Source organism: Ursus arctos, unplaced genomic scaffold, assembly GCF_023065955.2.
Source record: "Ursus arctos isolate Adak ecotype North America unplaced genomic scaffold, UrsArc2.0 scaffold_9, whole genome shotgun sequence".
In the NCBI taxonomy this organism is placed as follows: Eukaryota; Metazoa; Chordata; class Mammalia; order Carnivora; family Ursidae; genus Ursus; species Ursus arctos.
In genome coordinates this window covers 1768889-1794102 of record NW_026623111.1, presented here as the reverse complement: position 1 = coordinate 1794102, position 25214 = coordinate 1768889, and the positions used below count along the sequence as shown (strand labels likewise).

The window sequence follows — 25214 nt, the reverse complement described above, 5'->3', positions numbered from 1 at the left end:
CCCCTTTCCGCAAGGGAGGACATGTGGAGAAGTGACTCTGAGCAGATAGAGAAGACCGACCACGGAGGGAGGGAGCCTCCGTCAGCGGCCACTGGCATGTGACAGGGCAGCAGAGCACAAAATCGGAACGTGCCGAAGCCTGCTCCGGGGAGGGACATCGCTCAGGCTGCTAAGCGGGGGTGGAACCCTCACTGGGACGGTGTGGTCTCAGGATCCTCGGGGTCACAGGAAGACTGGGGGAGCTCCCAGGTATCAGAGCGGGAAAGCTGGCTGCCACCAGCGAGCTCAGCAGTGGGCTCTCAGCTCCGGGCTGCCATGAACAGGGAACCACGGCACAATTGTGCCACTGCTCTCCAAACAGGGGCTCGGTAAGCGGCAGAACCGGGGACAGCCTCCCTCCTCCCCTGGGAGGAGCAGCGCGGGAGCCCACCACAGGAGTCTGCAGGGCTCGGAGGTCGAAACAGGGTTGCGTGCCTGAGATAGAAATGCTCGGCCACAGGCCGGGCGAGCACAGAGTGCGGCTGCAGACGAGGGAGACGGGAGTGACTGACTGCTTTTCCCTGAGGCTGCACTGAGGAATGGGACCCCCCAAGCTTTCGGCTCCGGGGCCAGAGATCAGGAGGCTGCCATTTTCATCCTCATCCTCTAAAGCTGGGCAGAAAGCCTTCAGGGAACAAAAGCCACATAGAGCAAACCGGAGCAGGTTACTCGCCCGAGATGGTACAATTCCGCCCCGGGGCAAAGACACCTGAGAATCAGCGTAACAGGCCCCTCCCCCAGAAGATCAGCAAGACCATCCAGCCAAGACCAAGTTTACGGATCAATGAGAACGGCCAAACTCCAGCGCTAGGGGAATACAGCGCATAGAATTCATGGCTTTCCCCCCCATGATTCTTCAGTCTTTCAACTTTAATTAAAAAACATTTCTTGGGGCGCCTGGGTGGCACAGTCGTTAAGCGGCTGTCTTCGGCTCGGGGCGTGATCCCAGCGTTCTGGGATCGAGCCCCACATCGGGCTCCTCCGCTGGGAGCCTGCTTCTTCCTCTCCCACTCCCCCTGCTTGTGTTCCCTCTCTCGCTGGCTGTCTCTGTCAAATAAATAAATACATAAAATCTTTAAAAAAAAATTCTTTTCTTGGGACGCCTATATGGTTCAGTTGGTTAAGCATCTGCCTTCGGCTCTGGTCATGATCCCAGGGTCTTGGGATCAAGTCCCACATTGGGCTCCCTGCTCAGCAGGGAGCCTGCTTCTCCCTCTGCCTGTTCTGCCTGCCACTCCCCCTGCTTGTGGTCTCTCTCTAAGACAAATAAAAATCTTCAAAAAAAAAAAAAAAAAAACAAATGAACTTTTTTTCTTTCCTTTTCAACCAATTTTTAATTTTGTCAACTTTTTAAAATGTTTTTAAATCTTCATTTTTACAGTTACACTCTATCCCTTCATTGTATTTAATCTTACTTTGTATGTATGTAAGTTTTTCTTTCTTTACAAATTAGAGATATAGTTTCTTCTAACAGAGCAAAAATACACCCAAAATCTAGTGTGTGGCTCTGTTCTATTCACCTGTCTGATTATATTCTCTTTGTTGTTGTTGTTGTTGTTTGGGGGGTGGAGTTTGAGTTTTTTTTGTTTTTTTGTTGAAGTCTTTTTAAATTTTCATCTTCACAGTTACATTCTATCCTTTCAATGTATTTAACTTTATTTTTGTATACGTAAGTTTTTCTTTCTTTACAATTTTGAGACGTAGTTTCTTCTACTAAACTGATCAAAATACACTCAGGAGACAGTATATTGCTCTGTTCTGTTAACCTCTTTACTTAGTTTTTTTTAAAAGATTTTATTTATTTGACAGAGAGAGAGTGTGTGTGCAGAAGCAGGGGGAGTGGCAGAGGGAGAAGCAGACTCCCTGCTGACTCAATTCCAGAACTCTGAGATCATGACTCGAGCTGAAGGCAGATGCTTCACCGACTAAGCCACCCAGGGGCCCCTGTTCTGTTAATCTGTTTATATCCCTTCCTTTTTTATTGTTGTGTTTTTCTCTTTTGTCTTTTCTTGTCTTTTTTTTTTTTTTTTTTAAAGATTTTATTTATTTATTTAACAGAGATAGAGACAGCCAGCGAGAGAGGGAACACAGCAGGGAGAGTGGGAGAGGAAGAAGCAGGCTCACAGTGGAGGAGCCTGATGTGGGGCTCGATCCCATAATGCCGGGATCACGCCCTGAGCCGAAGGCAGACGCTTAACCGCTGTGCCACCCAGGCGCCCCTTGTCTTTTCTTGTCTTTTAATTTCCATTTTTACAGTTACAGTCTGTCCTTTCATTATATTTGACTTTATTTTTATACATATGTAAGTTCTTCTTTCTATCTCGTTTTCTAAAAAACAGATCAAAATACACACAGAATCCATTGTAATTGCTCTATTCTGCTCACCTGTCTGATTTTTTTTTTCTTTTCTTTTCAGGTTTCAGTTTCAGGTCTGACTTGTTTAGTGTATATTTCCCAGGGGTCATTGTTGCCATTTTAGTATTTTGTTCTCTCGTTCATCTATTCTTCTCTGGACAGAATGGTAAAATGGAAAAACCTCACTTCAAAAAAGAGAACGAGAGGCAGTACTGACTGCCAGGGATCTAATCGGTATGGACATTAGTAAGATGTCGGAACTAGAGTTCAGAATAATGATTATAAAGATAACTAGCTGGGCTTGAAAAAAGCATTGAAGACACTAGAGAATCCCTTTCTGGAGAAATAAAACAACTAAAATCTAACCAAGTCGAAATAAAAAAGGCTATTAATGAGATGCAATAAAAAATGGAGGCTCTAACTGCTAGAAAAAATGAGGCAGAAGAGAGAATTAGTGATACAGAAGACCAAATGATGGAGAATAAAGAGGCTGAGAAAAAGAGAGACAAACTACTGGATCACAAGGGGAGAATTTGAGAGAGAAGTGACACCGTAGGGTGAAACAATATTAGAGTAATTGGGATCCTAGAAGAGGAAAGAGAGAGAGGGGCAGAAGGTCTATTGCAGCAAATTATAGTGGAGAACTTCCCTAATCTGGGGAAGGAAACAGGCATCAAAATCCAGGAGGCACAGAGAACCCCCTTCAATATCATTAAAAATAGGCCAACATCCCAACATATAATAATGAAACTTACAAATCTCAGAGACAAAGAGAAAATCCTAAAAGCAGCTTGGGGACAAGAGGTCAGTAACCTACAAGGGTAGAAATGTTAGATGGCAGCAGACCTACCCACAGAGACCTGGCAGGCCAGAAAGGGCTGGCATGATATATTCAGGATGCTAAATGTGAAAAATAGGCAGCCAAGAATACTTTATCCAGTTAGAATGTCATTCAAAAATAGAAGGAGTGATAAAAAGCTAGTTTTTAGAAATTAAAAGAATTTGTGATCACCAAACCAACCCTACAGAAATACTAAAAGGGGCCCTCTAAGCAAAGAGAGAGCCCAAAAATAACAAAGACCAGAAAGGAAGAGAGACTATATACAGCAACAGCCACATTACAAGTAATACAATGGCACTAAGTTCGTATCTTTCAATAGTAACTCTGCATGTAAATGGGCTAAATGTCCCAATCAAAAGACACAGGGTATCAGACTGGATTAAAAAAATAAGACCCATCAATATGCTGTCTGCAAGAGATTCATTTTAGACCCAAAGTCACCTCCAGATTTACAGTGAGGGGGTGGGAAACAATTTACCATGCTAATGGACAGCAAAAGCAAGCTGGGGTGGCAAACCTTATATCAGACAAATTAGATTTTAAACCAAAGACTGTATACGAGATGAGGTAGGACACTATATCATAATTAAAGGGTCTATCCAACAAGAAGGTCTAACAATTGCAAGTATTTATGCCCCTTACATGGGAGCAGCCAAATATATAAGGCAATTAATAACAAAAATCAAAGAAACATATTGATAATAATACCATAATAGTAGGGGACATTAACACCCCACTCACTGCAGTGCACAGATCATCTAAGCAGAAGGTCAACAAGAAAATAAAGGCTTTGAATGACACACTGGACCAGACGGGCTTCACAGATACAGTCAGAACATTCCATCCCAAAGCAGAACATAATGCTTTGTAACTGGAACTCAATCACAAGAGGAAATTTGGAAAGAACTCGAATATATGGAGGCTAAAGAGCATCCTACTAAAGAATGGAGGTGTCAGCCAAGAAATTAAAGATTAAAAAAATTCATAGAAACAAATGAAAACGAAAACACAACTGCTCAAAATCTTTGCAATGCAGCAAAGGCAGTCCTATGAGGGAAGTATACAGCAATGCCAGCCTCTCTCAAGACACAAGAAAGGTCTCAAATGTGCAACCTAAGCTACACCTAAAGGAGCTGGAGAAAGAGCAGCAAATAAAGCCCAAACCAGCAGGAGAAGAGAAATAATAAAGATTGGAACAGAAATCAATGAAAAGGAAACCAAAAGAAGAGCAGAACAGATCAAACTAGAAACTAGGAGCTGGTTCTTTGAAAAAATTAACAAGATTGATAAACCCCCAGCCATACTTATCAAAAAGTAAAGAGAAAGGACCCAAATAGATAAAATAATGAATAAAAGAGGAGAGATCACGACCAACATCGAAGAAGTACAAACAATGATAAGGGCATATTATGAGCAACTATATGCCAACAAATTAGGCAATCTGGAAGAAATGGATGCGTTTCTAGAGACGTATAAACTACCTAAACTGAAACAGGAAGAAGGAGAAAACCTGAACAGACCCATAACCAGCAAGGAAATTGAAGCAGTAATCAAAAATCTCCCAACAAACAAGAGTCCAGGGTCAGATGGCCTCCGAAGGAAATTCTACCAAACATTTAGAGAAGAATTAATACCTATTCTTCTGAAGCTGTTTCAAAAATAGAAATGGAAGGAAAACTTCCAAACTCCTTCTATGGGGCCAGCATTACCTTGATCCCAAAACCAGACAAAGACCCCACCAAAATGGAGAGTTATAGACCAATATCCCTGAAGAACATGGATGCCAAAATTCTCACCAAGATATTAGCCAACAGGATCCAACAGTACATTAAATGGATTATTCACCACGACCACGTGGGATTTATTCCTGGGCTGCAAGGTTGGTTCAAAATCTGCAAACCAATCAATGTGATATACTACATAAATAAAAGAAAGGACAAGAACCATGTGGTCCTCTCAATAGATGCAGAAAAAGCATTTGACAAAGTACAGCATCCTTTCTTGATTAAAACTCTTCATGGTGTGGGATAGAGGGAACATACCTCAATATCACAAAAGCCATATATGAAAAGCCACAGCAAATATCATTCTCAATGGGGAAAAACTGAGAGCTTTTCCCCTAAGGTCAGGAACACGGCAGGGATGTCCGTTATTACCACTGCTGTTCAACATAGTACTAAGAGTCCTAGCCTCAGCAATCAGATAACAAAAAGAGATAAAAGGCATCCAAATTGGCAAAGAAGAAGTCAAACTCTCAATCTTTGCAGATGACATGATATTCTATGTGGAAACCCAAAAGACTCCACCCCAAAATTGCAAGAACTCATACAGGAAATTCAGCAAAGTGGCAGGATATAAAATCAGTGCATAGAAATCAGTTGCATTTCTATACAATAACAATGAGACAGAAAAAAAGAGAAATTAAGGAGTCGATCCCATTTACAATTGCACCCAAAACTGTAAGATACCTAGGAATAAACGTGACCAAAGAGGTAAAGGATCTGTACTCAGAAAACTATAGAACACTCACAAAAGAAACTGAGGAAGACACAAAGAAATGGAAAAATGTTCCATGCTCATGGGTTGCAAAAACAAATATTGTTAAAATGTCTATGCTACCTAGAGCAGTCTACACATTCAATGAAATCCTGATCAAAATATCATCCATTTTTTTTCACAGAGCTGGAGCAAATAATCTTAAAATGTGTTTGGAACCAGAAAAGATGCCTAGTAGCCAAAGGAATGTTGAAAAAGAAAACGAAAACTGGTGGCATCACAATTCTGAACTTCAAACTCTATTACAAAGCTCTGATCATTGAGACAGTACGGTACTGGCACAAATATCAACATAGAACAATGGAACAGAATAGGAAATCCAGAAATGGACCCTCGACTCTATGGGTCAACTAGTATTTGACAAAGCGGGGAAAGAATATCCAATGGAAACAAAACAGTCTCTTCAGGAAATGCTGTTGGGAAAACTGAATAGCTGCACGTAGAAGAATGAAACTGGATCATTTCCTTACCCCATACACAAAAATAGACTCAAAATGGGAGAAAGACCTAAATATGAGACAAGAATCCATCAAAATCATAGAGGAGAACACAGGCAGCAACCTCTTCGACCTCGGCTATAGCAACTTCTTGCTAGACACATCTCCAAAGGCAAGGGAAATAAAGGCAAAAATGAACTATTGGGAATTCATCAAGATAAAAAGCTTTTTCATAGCAAAGGGAACAATCGACAAAACCAAAAGCCAACCGACAGAATGGGAGAAGATATTTGCAAATGACATCGGATAAAGGGCTAGTATCCAAAACCTATAAAGAACTTAATCAAACTCAACACCCAAAGAACAAATCATCCAATCAAAAATGAGAAGACATGAGCAGACATTTCTCCAAAGAAGACATCCAAGTAGCCAATAGACACATGAAAAAATGCTCCACATCACCTGGCATCAGGGAAATACGAATCAAAACCACAATGTGATATCCAGTCAGAATGGCTAAAACTAACAAGTCAGGAAATGACAGATGTTGGTGAGGATGTGAAGAAAGGGGAAGCCTCCTACACTGTTGGTGGGAATGCAAGCTGGTGCAGCCACTCTGGAAAACAGTATGGAGGTTCCTCAAAACGTTAAAAATAGAGCTGCCCTATGACCCAGCAATTGCACTACTGGGTATTTACCCCAAAGATACAAATGTAGTGATCCGAAGGGGCACCTGCACCCTAATGTTTATAGCAGCAATGTCCACAATAGATGTCCATTGACAAATGAATGGATAAAGAAGATGTGGTGCACATATACAATGGAATATTATGCAGCCATCAAAAAATGAAATCTTGCCATTTGCAATGACGTGGATGGAATTAGAGGGTATTATGCTAAGCGAAATAAGTCAATCAGAGAAAGACAGTTATCATATGATCTCACTGATATGTGGAATTTAAGAAACAAAACAGAGGATCATAGGGGAAGAGAGGAAAAAATAAAACAAGACGAAACCAGAGAGGGAGACAAACCATAAGAGACTCAGTCACAGGAAACAAACTGAGGGTTGCTGGAGGGGAGAAGGTTGGAGGGATGGGGCAACTGGGTGATGGACATTAAGGAGGGCATGTGATGTAATGAGCACTGGGTGTTATATAAGACTGATGAATCACAGGCCTGGTACCTCTGAAACCAATAATACATTATATGTTAACAAACAGAATTTAAATTTAAAATGTTAAAAAAAAAAAAAAGAAAACAGCCATTGAAAAATATATTTTTAAAAATTATGTAGTTTCAGACATCTATGTAAATAAGTTAGAAAATCTAGCTAAAAGAATAATTTACTTTGGAAATATAATTTACTAAAATTAACCTCATTAGAAACAGAAATACCAAATAGACCAATTTCCATTTATCTCTTTCTCAGAAGGGAGAAAACTATCAAGGAACTATCCCACAAAAAAGCACCAGGCTCAGAGGGGTGCACAGGAGAGTTCTGTCAAAACTTGAATACCCAGATATTCTTGGTGTAGGGTGAATTGTCCTAGAATACTGACAATGAAAAACAGACCAGGAAGCCTAATTCTTCACACTTCTTTATCAAGTACAACATGAATACCCAAACCTAATATTGGTAGCAGGAAAAAAAATTGATTTATCAATATTGATTTGAAAATGCTAAATAAAATAATAGCAAACAGAAACCAAAACTGAAGAATACAAGACACCACAAACAAGTGGACTTTATGCCAGGAATCCAAGCCTGCTTCAATATTAGAAAATCCAATTATACAATAGGTGTAAGAAGAAAAATCATGTTTATCTCCAGAGATACCAGAAAACCTTTGGCAAAATTTAACAACTCATTCCTGATAAAAACACTGAATAAAAAGGAGGACTTGTTGCATATTTTGTTAAGATGATAAAACACATAAACCTTATCCTAAAGCCAGAATCTTACTTAATGTGGAAACACCAGACTTTCTGTTAAGTTCGAGAATGATACAATCAAACCCTTGGAGTGTACGAATTGGAAAAGTTGTAATAAAGCTTTCGCTATTTGCACAGATATGACAGAATACCTGGAAAACCCTACAGCATCAACAGTAAGACTCAAACAATAAAATAATTCAGTAAGGTAGCAGATATAAAGTTAATATACAGAAATCAGTAGCTTTCATACACAAATAACCAGTTAGAGCACCCTATCCAACAGAAATATGATGTGAGCCACAAATATAATTGAAGATTTTCTGGCAGCCACATTAAAAAATAAAAAATAGGTAAAATTAATTTTAGTAATATATATATTTTATTCAATTAAAACTAGCCAAAAGATGATCATTTCCATATGTAATCAGTAAAAAATTTATATTGAGATATTTTACATTCTTTTTTCATACAAGGTTTTCAAAATCCAATGTATGTTTGCACTACAAGACCCCTCGATCTGGAGCAGCCGTATTTCCAGTGTTCCAGGGTTATAGGTGACTAGCGAATAGCGCACCTGAAGCCCAGAGCTAGAGGACATAACGGTAGTGAGGCCCCCAATGAAACTAAAAACAAGGGAGGTCAAATACTTGGCAATAAGTTCAACAGGAGATGTGAAAAATCTGTGAGCAAAAATTTAAAACATTCCTAAAAGTCACAGAAGTAGACATGAACAAATGGAGAAACACCCTATTTCTGGAAAGGACAATCGACATAAAGATATCAATTCTCCCTAAATTAATTTGTAAGTGTAATGCAACCCCAGCAGATATACCAACAAAGGGTTTTTTATGGCTCTAGCACGCGGACACTAAAGTGCATACAGGCGCAAAGACACGCAAGAACGGGGGGGGGGGGGACAACAATGGAAAACAGCTGGGAGGAGGCCTCACTGAAACACTAACTCCGTGTGGCAAGGGCATATGAAGCAGCAAGGAGGAAAGGAACAGAAATTCCTGAGTAGACTCCAAGACACAGGGAAATTTAGTGGAGCACAAAGGAGCACCCTGAATCATGGGCAAGAAGAATTTTTAGTAACTGGTGCTGGGCCAGCGGGCTAACCATTTAAGAAGAGATAATACTGGACCCATGGCTCACACGATACCCAAGAAAAATCTCCAAAGGTACAGGGGCTAAATGAAAAAGGTGGAACCACCCCAATACTGGAAGACACAGGCGCACCCCTCTTCCACCCTGCTGTTAGAGTAACACTTTCTGACCACTGTTTAAAGTCCAGAGGTACTAAAAGATCAATGAGATGACTTCATGAAACTGAAACAGAAAACCTCCCCACGGCTGGAAAACATCATAGACACAGTCCAGAGTATGTGTCTGCAGCCTGCGATGCAGGTAAAAGGCCAATTAATATTCCTAGTATATGAAAGACTCTTAAAAATGCAAGGATAAAGACCAAAAACCTAATTTAAAAACAAGAAAAAAACATGAATAGAAAATACACGAAAAGAGACAAACAGTCCTTAAAAATATGGCCTAACTGTAATAGGAGGAAAATGCAAATGAAAGCTACACTGGGGACTGATGTCACCTCCCACCTGGGCTCAAGTCACCACTCTGAGAAGACTGTCCTCGCCAGGCCACCTTCTTGGGAGTTCCTGAGGAAACAGCTCCCCCCCCCAAACCACGGAAACGAGGCCGGCCACCCGGCAGGACTAACAGGGACGCACGAGCTCTGTGAATCCACCACGCACCATGCTTTCCTGAACATTTTCAGCTGGCAGGAGGGGAAAGCAAAGGGCAAAAGGAGAACTCTAGCGTGCTACCTTTCGTGTAAAAAAGAAAAGAAAGAAACTGAGTAGTTACCTACGGGGAGTGGGAGGAAGTGAGGTGGAAAAAGGAAAAGCAGGCTTGGGGGCAGGGGAAACGACCCCAGAAGGAACGCAAACAGAAACAAAGGCTTCTAGAGCCGCACCCTGGGTGGGCGGTGCGCAGCGCTGTCACGTGACGGGGCACCACCCCGGGCACCCCTGCGTGCCCTCAGCCTGGAGACAAAACAGCGGTGAAAGGGGTCACTGAGCAAGGCCTTCGCTTTCCACAGCAGGGAGGGTGAGCAATTCTGAACCTGCTTTAGGCGCGTTCCTTTAGCAAAATAGGGCGCCCAGCGCTCGTGGGGGAGGGAGGTGCAGGTGGAGAGGTGAGGGGGAGTGCCACTGGAGCCACCAGTGTGGTTCTTTCTACAGAAATTACATCAGATGCCTGTGTAGGCTGCGTTCACCCCCCCGCACCGCCCCCCCCCCCACTCCTGGCTGTGTCAAGGGAAACGGTCTAGCAGCAGCAGCACCTGGGTCTGGGTTTCTAAATGCCACTCTCCTCTACGAAGAACCAGGGCTCTCTGGAAATGGCAGATTCAGGGCTGGGCTAGGGAAAGTACAAGATCAGCCCAGAACATCTCACTGCGCAGGAAAGTAGGCAAGTGCTCCAAGAATGACGCAATTGAGGGGCCATCCCAGGGGGCACTGCATCTGGGACAGCCAGAGGACCAAAATGAGTAGTATCAGCAAAGGACTGTAATCTACAGCACAAAGTAAGACTCCATGAACCCACCCTGATATAAACAGGAACGAAAACCATACATGGGGGAAGGGGGAAGAAAAGCACCTCTCACAGAGCACAAGGAATAATAATGTTAGAACAATCACCACGTGGCAAACAACCTAAGAACAACCATTTTGGCCAAGACTTGTCAGTGGATTGGTTGTTACCAGCAGCAGGAGACCCACATACCCACCAGACACTTCCACTTCTGTGAGCAAAGGGGGAAGAGCTGGCCCCACAGCAGGGAGGCTGATCCCCCCCCCCACGTCACCAGACTCTGTGCCCCCCGCAGCAGGGACCACCACCCCAAACATACAGTCTGAATCTGATCATGAAGAAATGGCACATAAAACAAACTGAAATCATTCTAAATAATAAATTATTCTAAAAAATAAATGCACTCTTTAGAAATGTCAAGGTCACGAGAAACTGAGGACCCAATTCATTAAAGGAAATTAAAGAGATATGACATGTGATCTGGCCTGGATCCCGTGTCAGGAAAAACAGTAACTTTTTTTTTTCCTATAAAAGACATTACTGGGACGACTGGAGAAACAGCAGTAAGATCTATAATTGGATCAGGCTATTGTATTGGCATTAATTCCTTAATTTTGATAACTGTATCCTTGTTTTGAGGAAATATACAGTGAAGTATTTAAGGGCAAAGGGGCTTCACGTCTGAGATTACTCTCCTTTGGTTCAGAAAAACAATAAAAGAGGGAGAAAGAGAAAGCAGATGCAGTGACACCGGACTTCGGGGAATCGGAGCGCAGAGGAATTCTTTGTATGTCTATAATCATTCCAAAACAACAGCACAGAACAAGAATGGCTACTTGTCTCTCCCCGCTGAGGCGAAGCCCCAAGAAGCCTGAAGCCAGGAGTGGCAGCACCGGTGACGGGCGCCCGCCACACTCCCCTCTGCGCCCTATTTACCGATTGAACTGCTGACTCTGTCTCCTTTCTTCTTCCTATTTTTCTTGCTCTTGCCCTTGGGCTGCGGCGAGTCCGCCAGCACCAGCTTGCTGTCCTGAGGGTGCTCACTGGGGGAGGCAGGCTCCAGGGGGCCTGGGTTCAACCTTTCTTCCTTGACGTGGTTCAGCTGCTTTTTGTTATTGTTGTTACTGTTCACTTTTCTCTCCTCCCTTTTCTGCTCTGCCAGGGAAGTAAGGTCCAGCACTTTCGCCTTCGACTCAGTCTGGGGCCGGGGTCTGGGCTGGCCCTCGGAGGCTTTAGGGGGTTCTGCCGGCTTCCTCACCAGCTCGCCGCTGGCCTTGCTGGTCTGCCTGAGCTTCTGTTTGCCGTTTCCCTCCTTGTGGTGATGCATTATGTCCAGGAGAAAAGACAGCGGCTCCTGCGGCTTCCCGCTGACCTCCTTGGGGAGGAGGAGCTTGGAGTCTCTGGAGTCCGTGGGGCTGGCAGCATTCCCGTCAGCCCCCAGCCCCGGCCTGGGCTCCATGTGGTCCCCATGTCTGGAAGGAGAGTGAGATGAGGTTTCTGGTTCTTCCGTTTCCTCTAGTGAGCCATTGTGCATGTTTTCAGAGTTAGGTACGGACTCTGCCGCTGCCTGGAAGTTACTAGCAAGCATGTCCAACTTGGGACAGTCTTTACTTGGCCTCTCCTTCTTCTTCTTTTTCACGGCCCTCAGCTTCTGAAGCTCTTGAAGCCGCTGAAACTCCTCCTGCTCCTCCTGTCGCCTCTGCTCCTCCCGGAGGTGCAGGTGCTCCCGGGCCCTGGCCTCTGCTTCCAGGCGAGCTTTCTCCTCCAGCTGTGATGGGAAAAGAGGAGCCAACTTAAGACAACAGTTAAGTGTTCTACGTTAAGACATTAAAAAAAAAAAAAAATCTTAGAAACAAATCATATAATAAGAACATAAACCCTGAAACAGGTTATAATAAACCAAACAGCTTGAAACATACCTAACCCAAATTATTTTACTTTCCAGAATTATTAGATTTAATCTTTCTACTAAGGTATACGCTTATTACTTTATTGGTCATGGCGGGGCAGGGCGAGGGGTGCCGCTTAACAAAATCTTCCTTACAGCCTTTGCCCTAGTGGCTAGGCACTTCTTTAAAACAAGGTCAGGGGCGCCGGGGTGGCTCAGCCGGTTCGGCATCCGACTCTTGATCTCGGCTCAGGTCTCGATCTCACAGTGGTGAGTTCAAGCCCCCGCACTGGGCTCCGCGCTGGGCGTGGAGCCTGCCTAAAAAATAAATAAATAAATAAAGCAAGGTCAGAGCAGCTGCTGTGCCAGCCTCCCGTCTCTGTGCGGCGACTGGACGACACGTCTCACCAGCTGCTGGCGTGCTGCCTCTCCATGTGAGGCTGGGGCCTTCCCATGCACAGCAACAGGGCAGGTAAGAAGTGTATACGAAAAACGTGAAATTCCTTTTCCCAACCTAGCAGATAAACCAAACTCCCAACATGTTTTCACCAGCGTGACGGAGCAAGTGACATTCTAGTATGTTCCACATCACACAGCAAACAGATATCGGCTATTTCTGCCCTCCAGCCTGGCATGAAGTTAGTTTTCATTCCAAGTGAAGACTGGACTTCACCGGTGATGCCTGTTCCAGGAGCCTCCGTGGAAACTATTCTTTTTGCTTAGAAAACAAAGGCTGTAAAGAGTGTGTGACTCTTCGCATCCCTGAGCTCCAGTAAAAGACTCTGGCAAATATATTTTGCATTTAAAAGTCCTTCCAAAAAAAAAAAAAAAATTAAAAAAAATAAAAGTCCTTCCAGGTTTTAATTATTTTTCACAACATTCCAGTAGGCAATATTTTTAAAAGACGAGAGTCATTTTGAAGAACTTAAATTATGTTAAAAATTTAATGGCAGGTGTTTTAAAAATTTAACTTGACAATTCAAGTAAAACTTATTAAAATCCTTGTTCCATGTGTTCAAAGTGAAGCCTTGGAGGCAACTCTCGGAGTGGACCTTGTGTCCAGTGTCTAGTAAGCAGAGTGCCTCCCACAGCAAAGGTCGGGAGCAAACCTGCCCCAGGACTGCAGCTACAGGGAACTCACAACCAGGTACGGGGTGCCTTCCTTTCAACAACCAGCCCGTCAACCAGACACTTGAAAAAGATGGGGTGCAGGGTACCGAGCGCATGGGGTGAGTGGGCCCTGACCTAACACCCCTAAGTGGAGAACAGGTCTCACTGCCCCACTCTAGTGGGGCTGGGCAGACCCCCATCTCCTCAAAGCCCACTAACTGGACCTTGATTAGGACCATGAGGCACAAGCAGGGCTCCTGGCGGGCAATCTCATCACAAGCGTGTCCGCATCACAAGCAGCTAGAGGGGGAGGCACCACCTCCGCACGCTCTGGAGAGCGTCCTCCTCCCGCTCCATCTCTGCTGAGCCTCGCCTCGTCCCCAAGCCACCCATCCTGCTGTCAGAGCCCCTGTCAGCCTCGCAGGTCCCCTCCGGGCACAGCCCGGATCGGCCAGCCGCGGCTTGGCTCTTTAGGAAGCTACAAGCGGGAGGGCCGCAGTGTGGCACAGCCTGGGGCACGGAAGCACTCCGAAGAGCAGACACTATCCGTCCCTTCACTTGGGGCCGTAACATGAAGTGAAGAGCGCTGTGTCTCACTTGCTAGCGGACAGCCTCTGCGCGTTACGTCCGCTGCTGGGCCAACCTGTCTAGTCTTGGTAGATGTTTGCTTCCAATGTAGCCCACGCCATGCAGCGAGATGCCCGGGGCCGCCCACAACAGCTGCCCATCTTACTCTTTCACCCTTGACACCAATGTCACGTGCCTGCCCTCTTCCGGGATGGAGGACACTTTGCCAGTCGGGGGACAACGGGTGGGAGACGGGGGAGCACTCAGACTATGTCCTGAGGATGTCGCTGTGGCAAAGGCCCTATCCCAGCCTTGTGTCGAAGTGACTTCTTTACCCACAGTCTCTAAAAGCCCACAGTGACCCCCTTCTACTCCCTCACTACCTGGGGCTCCATTCTCAACCTCCCTGGGAGAGAAGGCTCTTCTTCCAGACAGAGGCCGAGGGTATGCGGTGGTGCGCCCAGCAGGGCACCGGGACCCATAAGCTTGTTTTAGATCCATCAACGAACCCATGGCACAAAAGGGGAAGCCATGTCCTGAAAACACAACCTGGGGCTTCTGACCAGCTCCGGCTCAGACCCCAGAGACAGAGACGGTCAGGGGCCCTCGTGGCAGCTGCGTGGGCATGTGGCCCTGAGGCCCGCTGCAGCCAGCACGGCTCCGCAGGCCGCCCTTGAGCAGCACTGTGCCGGCACGCGGTTTACCTTCCTCTGCTTGTGCCTGGCTCGCTTGGCAGCTCGAGTGCTGCTCACGGGCTTGGTCTCTGAGCTGTTTATGAACTGCAGCAAGTCTTCCACCCTTCGATGGTCAACCACACTCTCTCTGTCCGAGAGCTGGTCCGCCTTTTTAGGTTGTTCTTCTTTCCTCTTGGTCAGCCGCAAACGAAGCTTCTCCCTCATCTCTGCGTAGTTTCTACTTGTCGGTGCAGCTGGAGGCTAAGGCAGTTAAAGGAGAGCGTGGCTGAGTGAAGCTTCAAGTTTTAATGATGCTCAACACTGCAAATTTCAGAACACATCTCTAGAAATGGGAGTCTTCTTTCACTTCTTTCATCCTCCAGTAATACACACTCATGGTACAAAATAAGGGAGATAAACAAGTGGCAGCAACAAAGAAAACCTGTCCCAGGGTGACCCGAAGATTACTTCCGGCACCGACCCCTTAACCTGTACACGTTCATGAAAACCACGGTAAAACATGTACAACTATGTACACAAATGGACATTTTTAAACCAGAAGAGAAAAAACAAATCACACATACCAATTAATCTACTTTTTATACAATACAGTGTGATTATCTTTTTGTGTCAATGCGTTTGTCGAATCTTTCCATCCCTTTGTGGGTTTCTTGTTCAGTGCCAAAAGGGAAAAAGAAAAGTGCCCTCAACGCACTGCCAACATTTCTCGCTGACACTCACCACGTGTGTACACATGAGCAAATGCAGACAGAACAAAAGGAGAGAAAGAGCAACGACCAGCGCCCCCCCAGGCACCATGGCTGCCATCTGCTCGTACAGACAGACTGTTAGGGGTTCTGCCATGCACGCCGCACAGCGAGTGCCCCCACCGCATGACTATGCACGGTCTGGATCCAACGATACCCCCTTCTGGCTGTTCAGGAGGTCCCTAGCTCGCAAACAAAGGCAAAAATGCAGTCATGAAATCCTTATAGGTAGATCTTTGGGCAAATAGTTTTCATTATTTCTTCAGGATAAGTACAACCTAAAAGTAGAACCACGGTATCAGACCACACCTTGATTTTAACCACACCGTAAATGAAGCTTAACACACAGTATGACCACACCGCGGACTCCAGCTGGTGCCTGCTGGTCCTAGGGGCCTGCTCGCTGCCCCCGGGGCACTTACCCCGCCATGCCCGAAGAACTCACAGTAGCAGCAGTCACAGTACTTGCCCTCCTTCTGGTTGGTGGAGGTGGAGGTGCTGGAGCTGTGCTCAGAGCAGCTGTCCTCGTCGGCGCTCTCGTCCCCGTCGTCCTGCTGCGGGTCATACACACCGTTCTCACAGCGGTGCCCCTCACAGTCAGGGTCACTGCAAAACCACACACGGGCCAGTTACTAGCAGCCACCCCAACACTGGGAGTCACACAAACGAGGTGGTGTGGGCAGGCATGTGAGCTTGCAGGGCACACAAAATCTCTCCACTGTCCCTCCCGCCACCACGTCGTGACTTCAAACAGGCAAATTCAAAGGTAACAAAAATCGTCTTTTTAAAACAAGCTGTTCAATGTTTGTATTGTTCTTCACTCAACATATAACAGATGCAACTTAAAAAATGCCCAGTCCCCCTTCCCCCATGCTACCAGTGGCCAGGAGGTGGCGGAGGGGGGGGGGGGTGTCTGCGCACCGATCCATGGTGGCCCAGCCCTGAGGACAAAAGGCGCAACCAGCGTCCTCCCCTCGACCCATGGCCTCTGCTCAGCACGCCCCTTCCCACTGCCCTTCCCTGGCTTGCTTGGCGGTACTCGGCTCCCCGGTTCCGGCACCAGCGGGACCCGGACTCACCTGCAGACGCTGGGGGGAGCGCTGATGGAGCCGTCGGTCGTGGGGGGCGGGGGGGCTCCCGGAGCAGGACAGAAGCTCTTGCGTGGCTCCACAAACCCGGGGGACGTGGCGGCGGTGTTGGGGAAGGATGGGGCCGCAAGACTTGCGAGGTGAGGCGAAGAGGCCGGGGAGAGCGCAGCAGGGGCGAGGGCGGGAAGCGGCGCCAAGCCCGTGGGGCTGTTCCTTGGGGCGGCCGGCACCGTGTGTCTGTGGTCCTCCTTGCTGACGCCGTGGAACACCTCACCTGCATTCGGAGACGCAGAAGGGTCACTGAGGACGGCGGAGTTGAATTAGTTTCTCTTCACTAAAGCTTCCTCTACCTCTTCGTGTGAAGATTTTCAAAGCTACAGAAACTTTGAAGGAACAGTACAAAGAATCCCCATATACACCCCTCCCCTGGATTCACCGCTATTTAACACACACACGTTTCTGGCCTAACATCTGGAGGCTGCCCTCACCCTGAACACCTCAGCACGAGCCCCGGGGGACATGACCCTTCACTGTGTAACCATATCCAGGACGTGTACCGTCCACGTGATGTCCTCGTTCCACGTGCAACCCCATCCCATCTCCCCGCACAGCCTTCGCAGCTTTGTCCCGACCCAGCCTCTTCTACACTGTTTTCCTTCAGCAGCACTGACATCTTCTCAGTTGAGGACAGCTGTCCACCAGTTTGGGCTTACGGTATTACGTCAGAGCTAGTGAAGAGGTTTGGGGCACAACTCCTGCAAAGGGTATGTTGGATCCTTCCTGCGTGCCTGCACGAGAAGCCCCTCGTGTGAGTCTGTTCCGTGACGGTGAGGCCACAACTGATAAGTGTGCAGGGGGTGATCCGCCAGTCCTCTGCAGCTGCTGCTCACAGACACCGAGGACACTATGTCCCCAAACGGATAACCACTGTTAACGACCACTGGAGAGGCTCACCTGGACTGACGGTCACCCTGCTGGCTGTACAGTGGCCTTCTCTGCCTGTCACGTCTATCTCAGAGCGGCTTCCCTACCCCCCTCTCCTTTCTGAACACCTGGGGGATTCTTGACCGTGTGTGCTATCGTCCGTCCCATTATTCTTTCCGATGCTCCAACTGTCCTGACTTGGGCTAGCGCGTGCCGTTAGAGCCAGCTCCTGCGTGCCTTTGACGTCTGCTTCCAGATCCCCACTGCCTGTGCTCACGCCAGCACGGGGAGCGACACCCCCCGCACACAACAGACACGAGTGGCAGCAGGGGCTGCACCCCAGGCTGGCCAACAGCCCCACTGGCTCACTCTCCACCAGGCTTCTGCTTTCAGAGGACAAAGAATTCCTCCGTGTGCCCCAAAAGCAATGACCTCTTCCTCTCACAAAGCAACAGGTACCAAGAAGAAAGGTGAGCTGGCGTGGCAAAGCCCCAGAGGAAGTTCGTGGGGCAGTGAACCTCGGGTCCGACTCCCAGAGGGTGCGCGGTCTGTGCGTGAGCATTCCCCAGCGTTGATTACTACACCGGGCCTCTGGCCATGCCAGGGACGAGGCGATCACGGAGATGCAGAGGAGGAAGCTCCCTGAGGGTCCCCGCGAGCTGGAGGGCCTTACCTATGGAAGGAGGCCTCTTGGACGACACCTTGAACTGGCTGTTGCTGGACTGCACCGTGGTGGCTGTGCAGGACACGGAGGAGGTGGCTGATGACGTGGCCATCACGACTTTGTTCGCTTCCATGAAACCATCTTGGAAATTGTACAAGCATTTCTTTTTTGTGGCGTTTTTTTTCTCCTTGCTCTCGGAAACTGTAGGCGTTTCACCGCTAGATGGAGGTGGAAGGGCTTCGGGTCTTGTTTCTGAGAGTGTTGGTCCTAGTATGTCACTCCCTTCAGAGAAGAATAGGAGAAGTAAAGCTTCTAGAAATATGTTGCTAAAAATCTAAGGGATATCTGCTGACTGAACTCCTAACACTGGGGCCACTACTGAAGCTGGGACTTCACTGGGAGGATGCTAGTCAACCAGTTTTTCCTCCAGGAAAAAAAAATGTATTGAGCACCTACTATGTGCCAATCCCGTGCTAGGTGCTTTCCCAAAGTTTTTTTTACTTAATGTTTTAAAGCTACTTTCTGAGCTTGGTACTATTAGTCCCATCCTAAAGATAGAGAAACTGAGGCTCAGAGAGGCTAAGCAACTTGCCCAAGGTCACACAGCTAGAAACCCATTCCAAGCACAGATGTCAAGTGTAGCTTGCTTTTCTGAGCACATGCAGGGTCTGGGTGTGGGGCCACCATGGGCTCTAACTACATGAACACAGAGGTCAGGGTGCAACCAGCCCCTCTTCAGGTGCACCTTTCCCTGCGCCTGAAGTGACAGCTGTACCTGGGCAGCTGAGAGCTGGGAGGAAGGAGCTTGCTAGAGGGGACAGACCCCACGTAAGGTCAATATAGCACCAGAAAAAGGAACATACGCCACAGTACTGAGGTGGATGGTGGCAAGGCCCCTGCACACTGGGCTGAGTGGCTGCTGCCGCTGTCCAAGCACCACGGGCCGAACACCGAGGCCTGGAGACGAGGCTCGGCAGCGCCAGGGCACGAGGAGATCCACTGTGCCCAGGGCCCCGGACAGCCCACCGTGCCAGGAGCAGCCACAGGGTGCCAGCGCCTTGCTCTGCTTCGTCCGGGCAGTGGGACTCGGCTGGTGGTGGACATGGGTGGCTGGGGCAGCGGGACGAGGCCGAGGGGCCTCCCGGGAGCATCAGAGGCGGGGGACCCGATTAACCTGGGGCTTCTACTGGGGGACCGCGGTAAAAGAGACAGCAATCCACCCAGCTCAGGTCATTTTAAACCTTTAAGAAAGTTTTAACAAGTTCCTTACCAGAAATTGTATCTGGCAAGAAAGTGCCAGGATTCCAGTTCTTATCATTCATCACTTCTGATCCCCAAAGACTTATAAATTTAGAACTATTCCACTCTGGAGTATTCCCAAAACAGCTTGGATAAATATGGTCTTGAAGAGATGCACTGAATACCTGATGCTTATTTGTGTGGCTCTGAACAGGTGCTGGCGGTAAAGCCTACAAAAAAAAATGTTCTAATCACATATCAAAGTTCAGACTCTGCTTACCTATGTAGTCAGACTACAGACAGACAACCGGTGACCGAAACCTTGTGAGGCCGTGCTCACTGCAGGCAGGTGTCTCGCAGAGCGCGGACTTTCCGGCTGTCACGCTATGTGCGATGTGAGCCAGGCGTACATTTTCAAAGCCGCTGACGCTTCAGGGAATCTACCAAACAGACTTGAGACAACTCGGCAGCTCACAGCATCCCGCCCTCGGCACAGGCTACGTGAGGCTCGAGGCTCGCTTGCGTACGAGTTGCTCCCAGGGCTTAGCCTCAGGATCATGGATAAAAAGTCAACTTTGGAATCACTAACAAAAAAATGGTAAAGCTCTTCAACGGTTGTCTCACACCTGGGCCGAGTGCCGTGCACGTCAGAGGAACTACGGAAGCAGACCCTGGGCCCTGCTGGGGCGACTGTTGTCTCAAGACACTGAGGGAGGGAAGCTGGGTCCACACATTCATTGAGTGACTGGTCGCCAGCTGCTCCCTGCACACCCCTAGGCATCGTTGGGCCCTCCCTCCTCTCAACCCACACCCCCCAGCCTCCACCACCTTCACAGACAGCCCCCACGGCTCACACCCTGGCCTCCTTCTAGTCCTTTCCCTCACAGCAGTCAGAGTGAGCTTTGGTGAAGGTCAGTAAGAGTGAGTCACTCCCTTGCTTAGGATGCGCCAACTTCCCATTGCTCCTAAAACTGAAGTCTTTCACATGGCCTGGCCTATCCCCATCCTTCCTATTTCCCAAGCTCCTGGACACACAGGCCTTCCCTTGGTCCTCAAATTCAAGCTCCTTCTTGACCCTGAACTTTCCTTGTGCTGCGTCCAGTTTCCAGAACATCTTAACCTCAGCCCATAACCTTGCTGACTTCCATTCATTCCTTCATGCCTCAGCCTAAATGTCCCTGCCTCAAAGAAGTCATCACTGCCTCCGCCCTCGCCATCCAGCACCCAAGACCAAGCTGGACTTTCCCATTCAGCACACCTAAAATCCACAATTTTCCCTCTTAGCACTTACCAGCTATAATTCAAGACTTACTGGCCGCCTGCTGGTTTAATACCTGCCTTCCCTCAAATGAGCGCTGGCTCTGCTGCCCCCAGCACTTGCTGATGCTGGCGCACAGCTACCCCTCCCCAGCAGCACCCGCTGCAACAGGCCCCACCCGGAGACGCTACAGGTCTGGCGCGGGGAATGCCCAGGAATCTCATCCTTTGGGACACAGAACTGGGCCCTGAGTGCTGTAAAGTCAAGTGGGTGGGTTTCGGGAGGATTCCCAAGAGCAGAACCCTAAGAGGCTGGCTGGGGCAGAGGTCAGCAAGGAAGGGGGACGGTGCCATGGACAAGTGCACCACAGTCAGACAGGCTGCAGGGCTGGAATCAGAGACATTGCTACCCGGCCTCTGCCTGGAAGGGGAGAGGCCACCACAGGAAGCAGTCAGCAAGGGCTTGAGAGATGAGGAGGCAGTGGCAGTGGAGAGGAGGGGTTCTGGGGCTGTCAGAACAATTGCTGGGATTATTGGAGCAGGAGCCTGAGACCACAGTCCCTGGGAGGTGTGGTCAGTGACAAAGCCGGACATGAACACCAGTCCTGTTCTCAGCCTTTGGGATGCACAGCCTGATGGGTTTGGACGCCAGCTCTCCCTTTTACTAGCTGTGTGACCTCAGGCAAATTACTCAATCTTTTTGTGCTTTAGTTTTCTCATCTGTAATTTGGAAATACCTACCTCCAAGGGCTGTGGTAAGAATTAAACTAGACAATGGGTTCAAGTGTGCAGCACAGTGAGCGCTGAGGTGGACTGTCGCCACTTTGTAAGACTGGTCCCAAGACACAGAGCAACCCCGCCCCGCCTGTCCTGGGTGCAGAGAGGAAGTGGGGGTCACTCCGCTCAGGCAGCTCAGTTCCCTTGCTGGCCTCGACGGGCTCAGGGAGGTGGGGGTTAAGAATGGCGTGGACGTGCGGGCTGTGAAATGGGAAGAAACAGAGGCCTGCGTGCCCAGGATCAAGGCAGGAGCCTGATCTAGTTGTTCTGGCAGAGAAGCCCCAGGGCAAGGAGTGAGGAAACCAAGAAAACCGTATTTCTACAGAGACCGGTTTCCACAAAGTAGTGATAAACGAAGAGCTGCTTTGCTGAGAAGGAATTGATGGGAAGTGACAACTAAGCAGAAGGAGGGTTCTCAGTGTTGAAGACCTTCTGCTAAGGGGCAGAGACACCCGGCAGGCAGAAACCAACCGGCTCCACAGGCAGGGCCACGGCAGCGTTGAGAGGCAGCTGGGCCTCGCAGGCCTCGCAGGCCTCGCCCCGCGGAAGCACATGCGGGCTCTGAAACGCCTCACTACTTCCTGAGGCCCTCCCAACTCACGGCTGCCGGCTGACTGGGCCTGGCTCAGGGCCTGGACCCGCCATCCACATGCATCGAGAGAGCTTGTGCTTACCCCTCGGCACCCTACCCAGCATCAGCTCCTCTGCAGAACCACCCGGCAGGCTCAGTCAGCAGCCCTCCGTCTTCAGCGTGATCCCCCACTCTGCAGCTACAACTGCTACGAAGGACAGCATGGCGTTCTGAGGTTCTGACCTGATTAGACTGCACGGTCCCTAAAAGCAGGGACCAAGGTTCCCTGGTGTGTATTTTGCTAGCATGTAGCACAGGGCCTGGCACATACTGGATGTTCAATAAAGGCTGAACAGACTTCTTAGAGGGATAAGGGAACACAACTATAGAGCTGCAACAGTGAACGCGTAAGTTAAATTCAATTCACACGCTTCTTCAGAAGCCCATTTACTCAGAACAGGAGGTCAGGTTGTAGGGACCAGGGAGCAGGGGATCCGTAACCAACAAGCTGCGTTTATGTGAATGCTTTCCCGTAAGACGGCTACTCGACTCAACAGATGTGGGCTTGGGCTTCCTTTAGAAAAATACAGGCCTCTGTCAACAAGACCAGTTCTGGGCCACGCCTCTGCAAGTGATTCAGGCACAGAATTAGTCTCTCAACACGTGGACAATGCTGTTGAATTAGAACAGATTTATTTCGCTGTGTACAAATCCACACGGGTTCAAGTAATAGAAGTTTTGACTGATTCTCTGCTTTGAGGTAAAAGTGATACACAGGAAAGTAAACTTTTTGCTTTAAAGGAGAGCTCGGATAAACACACACTAACAGACGCCTTCTGAACACCTTCGGAGTCTCCTCAGGAGCGGGAAAGCCAAGCTCCACCGCACACCACCACATCCAACCCAGACTCCGTGAACACGGCCAGCCAAGGGGGCGAAGACCGAGTCACTGCACGCACGTGTGAGAGGGGCTGCCAGCACACAAAGGGGTTCCAGGTACATCCCACTGAACGGGAAGCTGGATGAGTGACGACTCTGTTTCTTCTAAGGTTCTTCAATACCCCTGCCAGACATGGTAAGGAGGCCAAAGCACCACGGTTGTCGTCGTCTTGCTCTTTCTCAGGCCAGAAGAACTGCAAAGTGCCTCCAAAATAAATGTCAGACCCAAGGCCACAGTGTGACCCCCGACTGCAGTCTGTTTCTGTACCTATTTCCCACAGAGCTTCCTTCTCCCTCCAACTCCAGCCTGAACTTAGATTCGCCCCATGTTTGACTTCATCCCTTCTGCAGTGGTTGTGCCTCACCCCCCACCCCGTGATGGGGGAACAGAGCACATGACCCAGGGCCACACGGGAGCCACTCTCTCAGCTCCACTCATCCTGAACTCACCGAGGGCCAGGATGTGGTGACCATTTTCAACTACTCCTCATGCTCCTACTGGAGAGTTCAAGACATCTACCTTCACTACTAGGCCCCTTCCTAGCGTGATGACTGCTTCAGAACTTGGTTTCCAGATGGAAACAACACAGCATTTGGAGCTGGAAGCCTTGGGCTTCCGAACCTGGCCCTGCAGTCGTGGTCCTTGGCTCCTGTGGGTCAGTGGCTGGGACCTGCGCTCTGAAGGAGCGGGGGTGGGGGCGGGGGCGGCCTGCCAGCTCACGTGTGCTCTTCTCTCTGACGCTGTGCAGTCCCCTTCTGCTTAGGATCTGTCCAGGAAGGGGGCCATGACACTCTAGATCCCAGAGAGAAATGGCACCAAACACCTTTGTAACAAGGTGCTGAGCCCAAGAAAAAACTAGGGAAATCTTTCACATAACTGATCAGAACATGGTGACAAAAACAGGGCCAGGTGGAGGTGTGGGAAGGGAGGACTGCCCTGAAGGTGCACACACCATCGTCACAGTTACGGGTGGCAGATCCGTGGTCCCACAGGAGGCAGGAGAGCTGGAGACTGTCAGGAGGAGCCCGAGGGTCCCAGGTGGGGCAGCACCACACCAGTACCTCAGCTCCTACTTAGGGCCTAGCGGTTCTCACAGAGTAAGTTGAACAAAACATGACCTCGTGAAAAATTACTGTACATCTAAGGAAACAACACACGCACAGGAGCAACAAAAAAAAAACCAGACGCAGATCCTCAAGTTTTCATTCAAACAGAGAACTATGTGTAAAAAGCTTAAAGAAAGAAAAGATAAAAAAAAACGTGATCAAGGAACATGAGAACACAAAAAGTTGCTAACATACATTAAAAATAAATTGATTCAAGCTTACAAATAAGAATCACAGCTGGAATTAAGAAGTCACACTTAAGTGGCAGGTGAGACACATCAGAGTCGCTTAACTGGAAGCTGGATGCAAAAGGGGCTCTGGGGACAGTCTGTTTCTGCAGACCGAGGGGCAAGGGGCAAGAAGACAGGCTCGGGATGCAGAGCAGGGTGGGCAGGCCGGCCCCGAGCAGACGGCATCACGATAGATGAGGGGCATGAAGATAAAAGGGCTCGGCATCATCAGACAGGGATTTAAAATGACGACGATGATGAGGGCTCCAATTGGAAAAGCACACAATGGGGGCACCTGGGCAGCTCAGTCTGTTGAGCGTCTGACTTTTGGTTTTGGCGTAGGTTATGATCTCGAGGTCGTGGGATCAGGTCTCGCACTGGGCTCCATGCTCAGCGGGGAAGCTGCTTGGGATTCTTTCTCCCTCTCCCTCTGCCCCTCCCCCGCTCGCTCTAACATAAACAAAATCTTTAAAAACCAGCACACAATGTGCAAGAACAAATACGTAACGTGAGCAGTGAGATGGACCCTCTAAAAATGATCAAAGAAAGCTAGAAATAAAAACACTGTAAGAGAAACAAGAGTGCTTTTGATGAACTGATCATCAGTGGATGGCGCAGAGCAAAGGAAAGAATCCGTGA

General features: G+C 48.3%; 1 protein-coding gene across 3 annotated transcripts in view; it reads right to left on the bottom strand.

Moving 5' to 3' along the window:
* LOC113245700 (E3 ubiquitin-protein ligase RNF4) overlaps positions 1-25214 on the bottom strand; it is a 207212-nt gene that overhangs the window by 11512 nt on the left and 170486 nt on the right. For all 3 annotated transcript variants that reach the window (XM_057309835.1, XM_057309836.1, XM_057309837.1), the window contains 6 exons: positions 19726-19924; positions 18465-18737; positions 16859-17141; positions 16202-16385; positions 15043-15273; positions 11710-12541 (listed from right to left, as the gene is read on the bottom strand). In XM_057309835.1, coding sequence (XP_057165818.1) covers positions 11710-12541; positions 15043-15273; positions 16202-16385; positions 16859-17141; positions 18465-18737; positions 19726-19924 — 2002 coding nt within the window. The remainder of the gene's footprint in view (positions 1-11709; positions 12542-15042; positions 15274-16201; positions 16386-16858; positions 17142-18464; positions 18738-19725; positions 19925-25214) is intronic.